This window comes from Lethenteron reissneri, chromosome 39 (assembly GCF_015708825.2).
Source record: "Lethenteron reissneri isolate LAM-NWPU_2019-01 chromosome 39, ASM1570882v1, whole genome shotgun sequence".
NCBI classification, from domain to species: domain Eukaryota; kingdom Metazoa; phylum Chordata; class Hyperoartia; order Petromyzontiformes; family Petromyzontidae; genus Lethenteron; species Lethenteron reissneri.
The window spans coordinates 11,243,125-11,260,039 of NC_083817.1; the positions used below are offsets into that span (position 1 = coordinate 11,243,125).

The 16,915-nt window shown below is 44.6% G+C and overlaps 1 protein-coding gene across 1 annotated transcript in view; it reads left to right on the forward strand.

Annotated features, from left to right (window-relative positions):
- The window catches only part of MAST2 (microtubule associated serine/threonine kinase 2), a 293,497-nt gene that overhangs the window by 222,499 nt on the left and 54,083 nt on the right, over positions 1 to 16,915 (forward strand). The window contains 2 exon segments of the mRNA XM_061567563.1: positions 5,054 to 5,145; positions 13,739 to 13,814. Of these exon segments, the coding sequence (XP_061423547.1) occupies positions 5,054 to 5,145; positions 13,739 to 13,814 (168 nt within the window).

Sequence of the window (16,915 nt, forward strand, 5' to 3'; positions counted from 1 at the left end):
CGTCTGGTCTGTTGTAGCCGTGACTTAATGCAAAGAAACATTTCGATAACTGTTTCCTGGGAGCAAAGCCTCAAGTGTCATGGCTGAAAGCAGCCCTGGAAGATGACACTACACAACTGCATTTCGGTTTGATTCAATATGACTCTCAGCCCGACAGTAGGTGGCACCACTCTATGCTCTGTAAATAGTTATTTGTCGAATGTTAGTCATCTGATATGTACATAGCCATTTGGCGCTGGATGAAAGCCTTGGCACACAGTGTCATTCATGAAGGTTATACGATCATACTTCACCACACTGGTCAGTGGCGAAAGGGGGGAAGGCTCCAGGACCTGTTTAGATATCGCTCGCCACTGCTGTTATCCATGGCTGGGAATCGAAATCGGATCGTCTGTTTCGTCGTGCAATGCGTCAACCATTGTGCCACCACTCCACCCTTCACCTCGTGTATTTATGAAATAAATATCTCTCGGACCTGTATGCCAGTGTGTTGATGACTAGGCTGAGGCAATAAAAGTTGCTCCCCTTGATAACGTGGTTTCATCTCGAGTGGATACCCGCTGGCAAACGCAGGAAGAGCCCGGCATTGCGGGCAAACTTATTCGCCAAAGCTGTCCTGAGCTGCTTGAGATTTTGATCTCCCAATTTGGTGACGACTTTACAAGCACCGACTTTCTTTTCAATTTACCCACACGTGACAGTGTTTCGCCGTCCACTGAGATAAAAGCCACCGAAATAGAATTGTTGAGGAACAAAATAACCCCCACATCCTGTGGTGGTGTGTGCCGCCTGCAGCCCGTGGTTGAGGCGCCGGCGGCTGGCAGCCAGAGGCCAGCTGGAGACGAGCGATTACGGTCCCCCGCGTCGTCGGGCCCCGGCGTGCGGATTTGCTCATGTGGGGGCATGGGGAAATCGCCAGATATTCGCAGGCCACGCTGCGCGCGTGTGCGTGTCGCGATGAAACGTGACGTTTTTGGCAAAGAGGAGTTATCCCCAACGTGCTCTTATGGAATATATTTTTTTCTTCCCAATTGTTTGGTGTAGGCACCAAGACGGTTGTATTAGTATTTGTGGTTCAAGGCAAAGTCAAAGTTTCACTCTATGCAAATCAGTGTGGGTGCCGTGGTGGTGATATGTTAACTCCCTCGCCTGGTATGCAGGAGGTCGTGGGTTCGATCCCAATCCTGACATCTGTATATTTGGAGTTTGCATGTCTCTCTCCATGGTCGCGTAGATTTTTCTCCGGGTCCTCCGGTTTTTCCCTCCACATTTAGAAACATGCTTTTACAGTATTTGGCTGCTTTAAATTTCCATAAAAGCCACTTTGTTGAGCTATCATTTGTGCCAGGTCACTTCTGAAAAGGATCTATTCAGCTCAGTGGGCCTTACCTGGTAAAAGAAAAAAAGTGTGGGTTGGCACTCAACCCTACCTGTGACCCTAAGCTCTTTTTACTCTTCCTAAGATGTTACCTACACATGTGGGGTCTGCCTTCCTGCTCCTCGTGCATCATTCACTCCTGAATTTATTGTCATTTAACTAGGTGACAGATTATACTCTTTAGCTACTTAAGGACATACATTTTCTTGGTAAAAAATAATGTCCTGATAAGTAAGTTAAATATTTATGTGGAATTGCACACAATGGCCTTCTCTTTCAAATAATGTCACCGAGTCTTTAATGTTCACTTCAAAGGAGTTGGCACACTTTGTGCTTCCCAGCTGGGATCGTCTATCACTTCATCTCTCTGTGATAATGTCCGACGTTTTCCTCCACATGCTTCTTCAGTTCCCAAAGAGAGAGCTGGGAAGCACAACCACGTGAGCGTACGCAGTAATATCCCTTCTGCCTTGTCACATCTGCACGTTGAAGTGGTTCTTTGATTTTTTTTCTGATGGGCAAATTGGCCTTCTGTCTGAAAAATCTCTCCCGCAGCGCGGTGCGTTTCCACGCGCGCACAAATTTAGTCTCATTCCAGCGTCTGCACATCAACGGCGGAGCAACGCAATCACCTCACACATGGCTAATTCAGCCGGCATCGCCCAGCGAGCGGCGGATGGGGATGGAAACAGTCGTCGCCATCTGGCGCGTTGTTAATTCGCCATCCAAGTTGGCGGGGGCTGTTATGTAAAAAAGGATCCTCCGCCCTCTGTGTTTTTTTTTCTTTCCCAATCGAAGCATTTACTCTCGGTGATTCAGCGGTGACTTCATTAAGCCCTGTCCCGGCAGACAAAGAAATCCCCATGTTTAGCTTTGTACAGGATGTTAGGATGCCGTCACAGCAGCTAGTGCCGATTAAGGCCGGCACGAAGTGAGGATACGGTGGGGCCAGCACCACGCACGTCCATCCGCCTTTTGTGTGTCGGCAGCGCTGGTGGTCACACGAGCTTTGCGAATATCTCGCTGAACTTACATTGGGAAGGCCCAGACCGGCTTCAGATGCCTGTTTGCCCACTGCAGTTGTGCATTGTGGCCATTATCTAAACCTGTATTGCTGGGGCTACGTAACGCATTGTGCTGTTGCGATGCTGCTCCTCCAACTCGTTTAATGCACACACGGCGGACGCAGCGATGGATGGCCGTTGCTTTAAATGTTTTTAAACAAACTAAATAGTTTTTTGTGACTCCCGCAAGACCTACTCATGTGGAAACGTATGACGGTTGAGTATTCTCGCACCCTGACGTGTCTGACCGCTTCCTATGGGTTGATTGTGTTTGTACTCTGTCACGAGAGGAGAACGGAGAGTCTGTTATGAATCAGATTGATTTCCGGATAAAACACTCAATGGTATTCTGTGTTTGCGCAATGGTCGAAAACCATTTATCCTGGAGTGGTTGTTGCCCTAACCACTCTACCGTATATTTGGGGGTTGTACACACATATAACAGTAATTTATACAAAAATACTTTACACTGTTGGCTTAACATTGGATTAACCAGTCATTTACATTCTCTCTGGGATTTATCAGGAGCTGAAATGTTCCTCTAAGGGAGTATTTACAAATGAATGATCAGCGTGTCTCATTCCACTGGCGAATGCATTAGTGAGGTGAAAGCACATTCTCTCACCGTTGAGAAGTGACGTGCTCGACTGTGCCAAGAGAAACGGTCCCAGGCTGGCTGGCAAGACTGCCGTGCCACACTATGCACACATGAGGTCGGCTGTAGGACGTTGGAAGAGGCTCGTGGAAAATCCTCGTCTGCGATTCTTTTTGCTCTTTGTGGAGTTGAAATGCAACATTATTTTAATTATCATACTTGTTTACAGAATAATAATGACATGAATTTATCTCTCTATTAAATATGTTTTTGCATGTTCGTAATTTTGCAAATGAGACTCTATCCTGGTTTCAAATTAGACTGTCCTGGCCTCAAATGAGACTATCCTGGTCTCTTGAGTTCTCACCAGGTTAAACAAAAAAACCCTTGAAACATTGACGATTTTCTATCCTGTGAAAATGAACTGCTCATTAATTGCGTAATTTGTTAGGGACACGTTTATGTAAAGTCTGTTCTGCATTCTAGGGAGGGGGTTGTCCCTACAATGTTATTATTATTGTGATTTATACAGTATCTATATACAATCACATCTCAAGATGCTGTACAGAAACAAGAAGATCTTGAGCCTGGAAAGATTCCTACACTCGGGGCAGCAGGGGAGAATGAGCGACCTCCCACTGAGCGGATGATGACTGTGGACTTTGTTTGAAAGTCTGCCCATACTGGACATCTGTGAAAAAGAGCTTCCTCCAGACTTAAAAATTCTGATTCTTGAGAGAGGAGAGGTCGGAGAGTGCGCGGAGGGGAGTTGAGTAAGATGAGAACAGAGTAGTAGATGATGTCATGTTTTGACATGCACTTCCATGAAAGCATCGTGCTGTCTCACCATTTTTGATCACTCATTAATTTAGTCATGTACTCGGTGTACCACGTCTTTCGTCATCATCATGGTCATCATCATGGTCATCATCATGGTCATTATCCTCATGCTATTTTGCAATGCACCCTGCACTCAAGCATAACCCTTAACACAAGCCATATTAGCATCTTGTGATTGAAAAGCCAAGTTAACAGGATGTGGTTTAAGTAATTGTCACCAGTGTGTTTATGAATATTTGTCGAGTTGATTGAGAAGTTGATACAGCCAATGATGACAATTTTAATTATCAACATATTGATGGCGAGATGTTAACTCCCTCGCCTGGTATGCAGGAGGTTGTGGGTTCGATCCCGACCCTGACGCCTGCTGTATATTTGGAGCTTGCGTTGTCTCTCCCCGTGGTCGCTTGGAAATTTCTTTGGGGCCTCTGGTTTTTCCCTCCACATTTAGAAACATGCTTTCAGAATATAAACCACTTCGTTAAGCTATCATTTGCGTCCAGGTTGCTTCTTAAAAAGAGCTATTTAACTCAGTGGGCCTTACCTGGTAAAATACATTTTTTGTTTCGTTTTTAGTGTTATATTACAAATCAAAAGGTGTGCTTCCCAGAAAAATATTCAAATTAATGTATTTTTTAGAATAAATAATTACATGTAACATCTTCACAGTCTTGCAGTGTTATGGAATCTGTAATATTAATGTTATTTCAAACTAAAGAGTATTGTTAACTTTTCAAAATGTGTCTTCATTAAGTACCTCTATTTCTGGTAGCAGGGTTCTGACACGTTCTCTCTTTTTCACTCCAATACTAATGCTGTTCCTTCGACCCTGGCACCTGCAATTCACCTTGCAATTTCTCAACGTCTATCTCGCAAAACAAACGTATTGTCTCAATGGGTTCTCAATTGCTTTGCATAAAGGATGCCCACAGACCTACTTGCTTACATTACCTCCCTTACCCACCAACCCACCTATCCACAACCCACCTACCCAAAACCCACTCACAAATCATTTCACAGTTTCATACCTTCCTGCAGATCATCCCGGTACACACAATTCCTTTGCTTACATCAAAACATATCCGCAAGAATATGTTTCGTGGTCGTGGTGCGTTTCGGTCATACGAACCGGTGACTCAAAACCCATGTGCGTGTTTCTCTGCTCTGTGTTTTCAGTTGCCGCACGAGCAACAGGAAGAGCCTGATTGTGACCAACACGTCACCCACCCTTCCGAGGCCTCACTCCCCACTGCCGGGTGGACACACTGGTAAGAGCGGCAAATGCACGCGTGTTGGCATGCGCGGATCGCTGTCTGGGTCAAGGCGCCAAAGAGTCTGTGATTAACGTGGGAGGAGGCACAGCGGTTTGTTATTCATTATCAGTTGAAGTCTGCCCGCAAGAACTGGCAGTAGATTTCTGTAAATGAATTATCGTTGAAGTTGCTTTTCTAAATATACTAGCGGCTTGAACAAACCAACAACAATGAGCTCTCATCTCATGAATGTGTCTTATAATGTACAATAATTTACTGCCATTTGTTAGTCTACTTCTGGATAAATGCCTGCCTATGCATTTCGGTCTTGGGGGTTGTTTGACCATGCATCGCCACACTGGTCAGTGCTCGGGGGTCCAGGAGCGGTTCAGATATTACTCAACCACTGGTAATAGCCATTGCCGGAAGTCAAACTCCGCTGCACCCCAAGTTTAAAGAACCGCCAAACCAATTCCACTGAATCATGACCAAACTATGATGGTGATGCACACATTCTATTCGAGTCACTTGGAAAGCATGGTTGATGAATCACCTACCATCTCGGCAATAAGATTCTAACTGTAGGGGAAGGTGTAACGAGTAGGTCTGTAATAATATATTTGTGTGGAGCTTGGCAGTTGTGTTTCTCAAAAAAACTGCTTTTTACATTGTCTTTTTTTGTAAACATAAAACAGAGAAAAATGCCCCGACGTTCAAAACAGGACCATCAAATACTCTGGCTGACTTGGCCTCAGCCGACAACACACATTATACGTGGTGAAGTCCATCCCATGGCCAGTCATGCCATGGAGTTCACATGCAAGGAACGTGTCAATGGCCGCCTAAGGAAGCCAGGCATTACACGAGTACTCAAGCCAGTGTTGTTAACACTATTTCATTTTCACAGTTTCACTGTTGACTGTGTCATTATCATCAGAAAGTCAAACCAAGCCACGTTTTGAAGAGGAACAATGTGCGTAGTCCTGACACAATCTGATCATTGCTTCATTTGTTTTTTACTTCCATGGAACCTCTCATGTTATCATATAAGTCACTTGTTTTTTTTCTTCACCCAACTGCCTTTTTGGCTGAGCTGCTGACTAAACGAGACCCCACCAGCAACAAAAACAATTTCCCACATTGTAAACATTTCTGGTGCGATTAAATCGCTGCAGCTTTATCGTAACGCCAAGTGAGCCCACAAACTTGTTGAGCTGGCACAGCCATTCATGGAACAAAACAAGGATGGAAAATCATGTCTATGCATGGCTTCTGTAGCGCTTTTCAATTTGCATGTGTCTTCAGAATTATATTTTTAGAGAGCATGAAGCAATAATCAGAATCTGTATTGACACTGGAGGAGTCCAATAAGCTATTTTTTCACAGATGTCCAGTAGTATAGGATAGATCTTGACTTAAAGCTTTCGTGACTGCAGGAATTCATACTCTTTGGGCCTTTCAGTAAAGTCACGTAGATAGAAAAATAAAAAATCTCGACGTTTCGATCGCAACACAAGCAATCGTCCTCAGGTGAAAAAAAATCTAACTAGATAACTGCTGAAGCAGGGTGTTATATAGGCCTGAGATGGGTGCAGCCCAAGGGTAAGTGGGCGGGGTTAGAGAAGGAAGATCGAGGGCACCCAAAGCTTTTGGGCTGGCCGTTGTGTCGTGAAAGATTAGCATGTCAATGGAGCCACCGCCACATCGAGGAATGCAACTCGGAGAGTCGGAAATAACTGCTAACATCGGCAGGTAGGATGGAAACATCACAGCCAGTTATGACTTATGACTTGAACAGTTTAAGTCATAACTGGCTGTGAGGTGACCGACCTTAAGCCTTCGGTTGTGGTGCAAACGCTGCCACACAAGCCAACAAGGGAGAGACTTATCTGCAGGAAATTCAACACTTTTCACAATGCAGGGAATTTACACTGAATGTTCTATTAACAAGGTTTTTCCTATATTATGGGATCTTTTTTTTGCCAGTATCAAAGTATGCAAAAGTTTTCTATTTGGTGTTTGAACATCTTAACATCTTTTTTTATTGCCAGAAAGGCTACAACCTAGTCTTATATTTCATACTAAGGTTTTTCTTACTGTCAGTCATTGTTTTTTACCAGCAATGACTTGTGCGCATGTAGAATGTGCCGCTGTACATGCATATTTATTTATTTTATAGTTTAAGTTCATATTGATGTATTAGAAAATCCAATGTTAGAGAAAAGATTTTCCCCTCCCCCCCAAAAAATTAGCAAAAGCAGACATCATGAAATTGGGTGGATTGATTGTCATGCTTTGTCGTTGCTTTTCTAATAGCTAATCTCACCAACAGCGAGTGCAGACCCGAAGCTGAATCAACGTGCATTACTTTGATAATATCAATTCAATTTGCCGAGCCTTATCTTACCAGATGGCAGCCAAATGCGATTCGTTATGTTGTACGTATCTATCCAACAGTGTCAATCTCTCCTCAAGCCTGGCTGTAAATTTAACTTTTTAACAGAAAGCAAATCATCAGCCATTTTAACATCGGTGATATCAACATAATGTAACAATGCTTTGCTGGCAATTAATAATTATTGTTACGGTTGTCTACCCAGGGAAATCCTTACTGAGTCTCAAGACTTTTTTTAGGAGGGTCTTGCCAAGTTTTCCCAGTAGGGGCGATGTTGCTACTGTTGTGTTTAATCCAAATTGAGTAATTCGGAGGTAATTTTTTGCATTGAGATGTTTGGCCAACATCAGTTACATTGTGGTTTTCTGTAGCTCTGGGAGGAAACAGGAGAACCCTGAGAGAACCCACACCAAACAGGGGGAGAACATAGAAATTCCAGACACAAAGGCACCTGAGTAAGAATCGAACCCAGGTCCTTCTCTCTGCGGGGCATGAGTGTTACCACTGCGCCACCACCCTGCCGCCCGGTAGCAATCGACTGATGCGTTTTCACGCTGCACCGCACGTTGTTCAGGATGATGTCCGACAGTTCGCTACAAGTGCTGGGGGGAGCTCCTTCTGGACTCCTGCAGTCACGAAAGCTTCAAATCAATATAAGGACTTATTTCAGCAGCCTGTTTCTCTCTCCCAGCTGAAGACGATTGCTTGTGTGGCGATCGAAACGTCGTGACTTTACCGAAAGAACCAAAGAGTAAGGAACTAAATATTTCCTGAACTGAAGATGGAGTTTTACAGCACAGTTGCAAAAACCCAGACTTTAGCATTACATTTTTCAAAAAATAATACAATTTAGGATGACTTCCAGTAATGATATTTGAAATGGTGTTTGAAATTAGTTAAAAATTGTCGCTTTATACAATTCTTAGTGTTACATTATAGCCGGAACTGTAATGCATTATACTATTGCGTGGCTATTTTTCCTAGTGTTGTCAGTGTTTTTTAATCCATTGCACCAGCTTTGTTCGTTACGATTCCTTCAGTATTTTCTTTCAAAGCACATCGTGGTCTCAATGCACAGCTCTTTATTTTAATGAATGTCTAGCCACCTACCTAAGCCCGGCCAGTTGTCTCGCCGTAATTGTGCCACGTCAATTTCTGACCGAATATTCTAAACGTTTCGGATCGAGGAGATGGAACGTGATGTTGCATATGACCTCAGTAGAGTGCGTAAACACCATAGTAGAGTAAATCCCCCTCACACCCGTGCAATGAAAAAAAAAATTATACAGCTCAGAACGAGTTACATAATGAGATGCCCAAAGTGGGTGGCAATTTCTTGCCCCCGGTGCCAGCAAGTTGGCACTTTCCATATAAAAATGTTGATCGCTGTAAAATTAACAAGAATGAGGTCATTTAGGCAGAAATCCATTTGGGCTGCCACATTAGTGGAATACTTTTTTATCAGCAGAAGGTGATTGCCAAGGCCAGAGAACCAGAGAGCCATTGTTAGTTTACTGAGCACAACTTGCAGAGTCATCAGGTTAATGCCTCCTCTACTTCTCTAAACTGAATTCCAAAGGCCCCCAGTACACTGAGCAACCACTGAATCTGGCAGTGTATCTGCGGCAGACACTTTAAAGAAGATGCAACTCAAAACACCCATATCCCTAAACCTACACTTTAGGTTTTTGCGGCCGCGCTGTTACAGCTCTCCGGTGTGTTTTCGGGTCGTGCCGTGCGTTGCGCATTGTGATGTCCGATGTTTCGCTCCACGTCCTGGAAGCTTCTTCAGTTCAGTTCCCAAAGAAGCTCCCAGTACGTGGAGCAAAACTTTGGACTTTCTTGGTGAACAACACACAGCACAATTTGAAAAAATCGGAGCGCTAAATAGCCCATGTCTTAAAATATTTATCTTGCATTTCATTCGTGACTGTTTGTGGATTTCCAACTTCGGAGTCACTTCACTTGCCTCTACTACACCTTCTCACGTGCCCTGCTCTAGAGAAGTTAATTGCGTAGCAGACAAACCAATATCTTTGTAGATTGTCAGAGACGGTAAATATCGTGGCTTAAGTTAAAACCAACTTTAATATGATGGGTGTTTTTGCGCATCAACTTGTGACACTTAAGAACTTGGTTTCGTCACAGTTGGTTTGCTCAGCTTCAGATCCTTGATACAGGCTCAGTGCTGTGACACGGCGTTAGCCCTCTGAGCCTCCCAGCCACCCTCAAGAGTTGATCTTCTGAACGTATTTGCCAAAGCAAGTGGAACCGCAACACAATTTAATCAGTTTAACACGTAGGCTTTCGCGACCAATATTATTCATAATTAAGGTTTTTGGGTTGGATCGCGTTTTTATAAATGTGTCGTAACCCTCCACCACCCGAATGATGACGTCACCCTGCTGGTGCTGCTGCTCTATTTAAGACCGGGAGCAAGAGGAGAAGCCTCACCATTCTGGCAAATCGCCCGATGAAGCTGGATGTAATTACCAGCGAAACGTCCTACTCAAATTTTAAATGATGTTGATTCACTCTTCAACATACCGGTGGGCTAAAGTAGTGAACTATTTGTCCTTTGTAAACGTGACACATTTTTTTACTGTTTGGCCGTGTCGGGTGGTGGAGGGTTACGACACATTTATAAATAACGCGATATAACCCAAACACTTTTATTATGAACAATTTTATCGTTTGCTTGCCGACGAAGCAATTGTCTTGCTAATTTACAACGTAGGCTCTCTCTCGAACGTGTGCCACGTTGTTTCTACTTCACACCCAAGTGTGCACACCAGTGTGCTGAAGTAGTAACTGAGTGGTAGGTTCTGTTCACGTGACAAACCCTGCCCATTAGCTGGTGTCGGGTGGAGGTGGGTTTACGACACATTTACACAAACCCACACAACTATATCATGAAATGGCTAAAAAAACTATAGCACATTGCCCCCCCCCCCCGCCATAATTTATCTTCCAACTGGAAGTAACTTAATATTTTACAGGATTGATTTGGTCCTGTAAACAGTAACCCCGGGGTGATAAAATAGCCCATGAAATGTAGACTAGGAGAAGGTTGGGTTAATCTTTTACCGATGCGTATCTGTCTGCCTGCCATGACGGCAGCTGCGGGCACATCGCGGGGGAAGTTTAGGAGTGTGAGCGTGTGGCACGGGGGGGGGGGGGTCGCGGCTCTTGACGCCTTGCGTGCACAGATGGTGTCTCTGTGAAAATGTGATAGCGCCCTCTGTGCAAAGGCCTGTGATGGACAGCCTCTGAAGGGGCTTAGTTGAGGTGCTCGTGGTTATTGAAGTTATTGGCTCTGAAATTATATAGGTTTGAGGGCTGGATAAAGCTGTTGCTGACTGCTTGGGGCAGAGGGGGGATGATTGACTGGCCTCATAAATAAATAATTGCTGTTGTGTGGCCTTTGAGTAACATCACGGCCTCTGTCTGAGCCAAGCTGTCAATCATAGAGTACATTGAGTGTCAGTGACTGATGCACAGAATATGTTTATTCATATATTGTTTCGTACACAACCCATCGGCCCCACGGCCTTTTGGAAGCATATAATTTCAGCAGCATTGATTCAATACACGCAAAGCTGGACCGGTTTCAACGTGTACAGTGTTTCATCAGCAGAGTCAGGCTCGCTTGATTCAATGCTGGTGAACTGCCAAATGTTATCACAAGGATCCTGTCCCTTTAACAAAATAATTATTCATCTCATTGTGGGGAATTTAAGCAACAAACGAGATAAGCAGCCAATATGCAAACATTTCACCACAACGCCACGGATCATTAGGTTGTGCTATGTGTACTGTACTGAAGTAGATGGCGGGCGTCAAACTGGCAGGCTTTTTCATGCCCACCAGCTTCAGAATCACCCCGCACCGATACACCGAGACTCAACAGATTTCTTTTCAACTTGAATGTAGTTAGCTCAAAATGTTAACAATGTGAAACTAATCTCACATTGTCATTTGTGCACAAATGGTTATCTTATGCATGGCCTACTTTTCCACACTTTGAAGAAAAGTTCATTTGTACCAGGGCATCGGTACGTAATGTTTCCGCCGCGCCCCCCCTCCCCCCAGGATGTAATGAAATAAAAAGAGTCCGCCCTTTGTCAAAATGCCAGAGCCTAATCGCGTTCTTCACGTTTACCCGTCTCCGACGTGAATTAGTTCCAGAGCGCTCGGCTTAATGCCGAGTGGCGGTCGTTTGTCTTCAGAGGCGTTGGGTCCGCAGCCCCATGACACGGCTCCGCTGCTTGACTGGTGACCTCGTGTGGCTCCGTTTTTACAAGCAGGGGGTGGGCGAACCTTTTCCTCGCTCAGGGCTGAAGGGGAATTTCAAAAATTTGTGGTTTAGCCAACGCATGAACACACGCCTTGGCGTTATCCAATTAAGGAGGCCCCTTGGAGTGACAGAATGACTGAGTATTGCTGAGATTAAAAACGCGGCGTTGCCATGTCCAAACTTTACCCCTCTATTATCTGGTTAGTGCAGCTAATGTGCGTCCAGTGATGGATTATTATCGTTTGCGGGCTGTTTTCGGGATGGCAGGCCTCGTGCGGCCATGTGGCCATATGAAATGAACTAGTGGGCCGTGTGTGACTCGAAGGCCCTCGGTTCCCCACCCCTTTGTTTTATGGATAACAGTGGTTTGTGACATGCGTATCCCGTGGTGTCCGATATGAGTTTGAAAGAAAATGGAATCGGCGTCAGGCACTCCATCGTATTAGCCGTCTCAATATTCTGTTGAACATAAGCGAAGTGACGTCACAGTGACATCACTAGAGGACCATAATGACGCACTTGACCATAACTTCAATGTCCTTTCCTTCTTCTCGTTAAGGAGACTCTTGTTGGACAGCCTGCTGTGCCTAACTCTAATCTTTGCTTGGGTTGTATCTTCCGAAAAACATCTGGAATTGAGCACAAAATCAATTGGCCATTTTCTGGCTGTGGATAATCAGTGAGGCAAAATGGCCTTACCGTTTCTGTCTTATTAGCTGCAGGAGGATTTATACCACAGTGTGCCATGTTCAGACTTCTACTACAGTTTATCATCATCATCACTGTACTTCCCCCGCACCCCTGATTTTTGTCCTTCCCCCGCACCTCTGATTAACACGGTTGGCTACGTACAGTACAAGAGACGTCCACGATACATTTACTGGTGCGGTGTGTACTGTAATATTTAGCAAATTCGTCAATAACACTGCCATAACACGTAACAAAATATATGTAATAGGTGACGATTTGGGCAATTACCCTTCTTCAAAGCACATTGAAGGACCATTGCCTGAAACGTCTCCTATTATACATTTGTATCCTTTCATGTGAGTTTGTCATTGTTTGTGTTTATGCACCACTGCCAATGCAGTATCCAAAACATGGTGATCGGAGCCACCCTAGGATGGCAGCTGCCAACAGTTATTTTGGTGGGAGTATTTTATCTGTAGATCTCTCGATCACAAATATGTATGATAGCAAGTTCACAGGTTGCTTTTTTATGAGAAAAGATCATGGAAACGATACCATAGTAATACGTTTGATAGCGAATAATGTTGTCGGAAAAGAAAACGTACGCTGTGCAATGCACCCACTAAACGTGGGAACGTTGGCCCAGCGGTTCCAACCGCATTGCAACGTTGGCTCAATGTCGCATCTTTACCCGGCATGTACGGAATACAAAAATAAAGTGTCTCTATTAAACGGATGTCATTCACCTTAAGGATTCTGCCCATGTGGATACTGCCCATGGTGGACACTGGTACTATCTACCACCCCAAATGGTACCGACGGACCGCCTTAGCTCAGGGGCTAACTGACACGCAATAATGCATGTAATGCTTACATGCGTGTGTTTTATCCTCTGTGTGTGTGTGTGTGGGGAGCGGGAGTGAAACAACTCCGCGTGTTGTACTACGAACCCAGTGACCCGAGTTCGATTTCTGCTCACGGCCAACGCCAGTGACGATTGTCTTTACAGGTCCTGGACCTCCCCTAGGTCGAATTAGCCTCAAATAAGCACCTGGTGCGGTGTGTAAACATCGCCACTGGGGTAGAAAAAGGCGGCCGGGCGTGGTGCTGACCTCCCCCCCCCCCTCGCGTGCCGTGCCGGCCCTTCTCTCGGACCTCGCTAACAGCACTTGCCCCAAACGTCTGTTAAGGCTATATGGGGTATCTTTGTGTCTGTGTGTGTGCAGGAGGGAGTCCTCTGGACAGCCCACGCAGCTTCTCACCAAGCGCTCCGGCTCACTTCTCCTTTGCCACAGCTCGCAGGTGAGTTGCTCCACGTGGCGGTTGTCTTTAAATTATATTTCCTTCTCTGTCACAGAAAAGCAGAGCATGGATCATATATATAAGCGGGAGTGCCAAACTAAATGAATGACAATCAGATGCCCTGCAGAAACGAAACGTGTATCATCACAACCAATTGCCAAGTTGAAGGCATTTCCATTCACATCTCTCACAAACCAGGCCCTGCAATATGACATTACGGAACTATTTCCCAAGTCAATTCAGTTGGCTTATTTCTCCACACAAAGGGGCGGAAACACCTTTTACAATCCCTACTGTTCCCTCATGTGAGTGGAAATAGAAAATTACAATATTTTTATAGCTGGAATATTCCAAATAAAGTGATGCACTTTAGTATGTTTTTTGCCATCGTTGGTTGGGACTACCAGCTCGATATTAACAATGTGTCAATTCTGCACAGATAATCTAAACAGCAAATATTTTAGTGTATGTGAGTATGGCCTCCCCTGGGGTGGCTGTGTAACTTACGAGACAATGCATTCACTCTGTTAAACAATGTGTCAGTCAGTGGGTTGGATCCTGCTGTGTTCACCTTCTCATTTCTAGGTGGTGTTAATATTGACCATTAACCAAAACACAGTGAATATTTATATAACCACGTGGTAGAAACAAACTGATGTTGTGATTCATCATGGTCAATACTGGTGTCTTATCCGAAATGCCAAATTAAAAACATGGGCTTACATTTAACTTTTTCCGGTTCGAATTAAAATGTGTCTTCAACATCAATATCACTTGCTAGGTTTGTCGTAAAAGATATAACTAAATCGGCTCTCTCTTGGTTCGTTGAGGAACAGTGATAGTCTGACAGTTCGATAAACGAAAAACACACAAACATGCAGGGAACACGGACATATGAAGATACAGGCGGGTGTACGGTATAAAATTGTCGGAATCAAAAGCGTGAATTGAGATAGGTAATTCGAGTAAATGCACCACTCACCATTGCTGCGGCCACACATGAATCTACGTACGGGTCGCTGTTGGGGTGCACGAATGCGGCTGCTGAGCTTGGTGTGGACAAGTTCACCAGAGGAGTTAACGAGGACCTCGCTCTGTGGAGCGAGGAGCCTTTTGCGGTGTCCACTTTTTTCCCTTTCTGCCTTCTGAGGGGACGTGTCTGTGAGACGCCTTGCTGTCTAGCGCTACACATAATAAATCAGATCAGAAGGGGAAAAAAACACAATGTGGGTTTTTTTTTAATTTATGCTAGAGTTTATGACAAGCATCGTGCAGTGCAGCTCTATAAACACCATTCTCAAAGGCAAATGTGGCCATTGCTTTTTTAACTTTGCACATCAACTGACAGAGTTATCTGAATGCATTTTCTCCTCCGTAGCAGTTAATTCCATTTTCTTGGTTTATGTAATAAAACGAGCTTGTTACGCTACAAGAGGCTATTAGTGTCAATTTGATGTAGCACACATGCTCTTCACCTTGTTTAGTGAATCATTGCATTTCACCGCATTTGGTGAATCACGGCATGCGCAGCAGCAGCAGCTTGAGTTTCATGCCGCATGTTGGCAAACGCGGTCGCCGCAGCATTGGAACCCATTCGGTGAGACGACGCAAATCTGAAATGCCTCTCTCTGCGTGTCCCCCCCATTTTTTTTATTCTTGCTCTTATTCCTTTCTCTGCCCACCGCTTCTTGCGCTTGCAAATCAACCCATGGTCAACCTCGGCACAGCCATGTGCACAGGACAGACAGGTAAACCGGCCGAAAGTGTCTGATTCCGCTTCCTGCCATCCGCATGCCCACCCGTCGCACCCCCCTGCGCGCTTTGGTGCATTGGCCACCTTTCAAGCGACCGCCACGTGTGGCTGAACAACAGCTGTTGCTTTCCCAGCGTGTTTGCACAATTCTCCTCTCGAGACAGACGACGCGGTGATTTAGTTTCTGGAATGTTGAGAAACTTCAAGTTAACGATATTATGTAAGCAGAATCCTATACTATTTCTCCACATGATTAAAAAAAAATTTCAGTCTATCTCCCGATTGGCTTTCCATACCAGTATAATCCAGCAGTGTGTGTATAAGACTGCAAGTTATAGTCGAGTTAAACATTGCTGTATCATTCAGACGGATCCCTATTCAACGCAAAACTTGATAGACCATGTAATTTCAATATATTAAGAGTAACTTAGAGCCCCTTGTCAATCCACTGCCTGGATTGATAGGCCACCTCCACCCCCAATGCTGTGTTGGTCATGGGGGCGCTGCAGTGACGAAATGTTATCTAAGTCGCCTGGTAAGCAGGATGTCATGGGTTTGATCCCATCCTTGACAATGCCTGTATATTTGGAGTTTGCGTGTTCTCTCTCCCCGTGGTCGCGTGGATTTTCCATCCACATTTAGAAACGTGTTAAAATTATTTGACTGCTACTATAAATAACCATATATGATATAAGCCACTTTGATGAGCTGTCATATGTGCCAAGGTCACCTCTTAGAAAGAGCATACAGCTTAGTGGGCTTTAACTGATAAATAAAATTAAATAATTAATTGATTACCTTACATCACCTTGCTGGTCAGTGCAGCTTGGTAAAACAGCAGGTGAAGTACAGGATGGGTTCAGATAGCACCCGCCACTTGTGCTGACCTTGGCCGGGAATTTAACGCGGATAGCCGGATTCATATTGCATTATGTGTGTTGAACTTCTTTTGCACCGCACATAGCCAACCGTGCTAATCATTGTTCCCCATTGTAACTACAATGGCTGTCCTTAAAAGTATTTAATGTTAGTATCAGAAGTGGAAGACTGCAGAACATTTCCGTACGAATGAGCGACAAACTTACTGCATGTTTCCGCATTCTGCCAGTGCCTTAAGCGCAGCATTCTACGCCATGCTTGGACACGGATGACCGTGAGTCCTTCATTGCTGTATCACCGGCGTTCTTGTTGTGAAAACTGCGATGCCGGAGTGTTTTATTAAAATCTTGAAAACAAGAAGGATTCACATGGTGCCAAATCGGCAGGGTTTGGCAGAAGCGCTGGATTTCTCGTTTCTATTTTTGTCGGAAATTCAATGATGTCTCCATTATGACGACAAGCTTTTGGC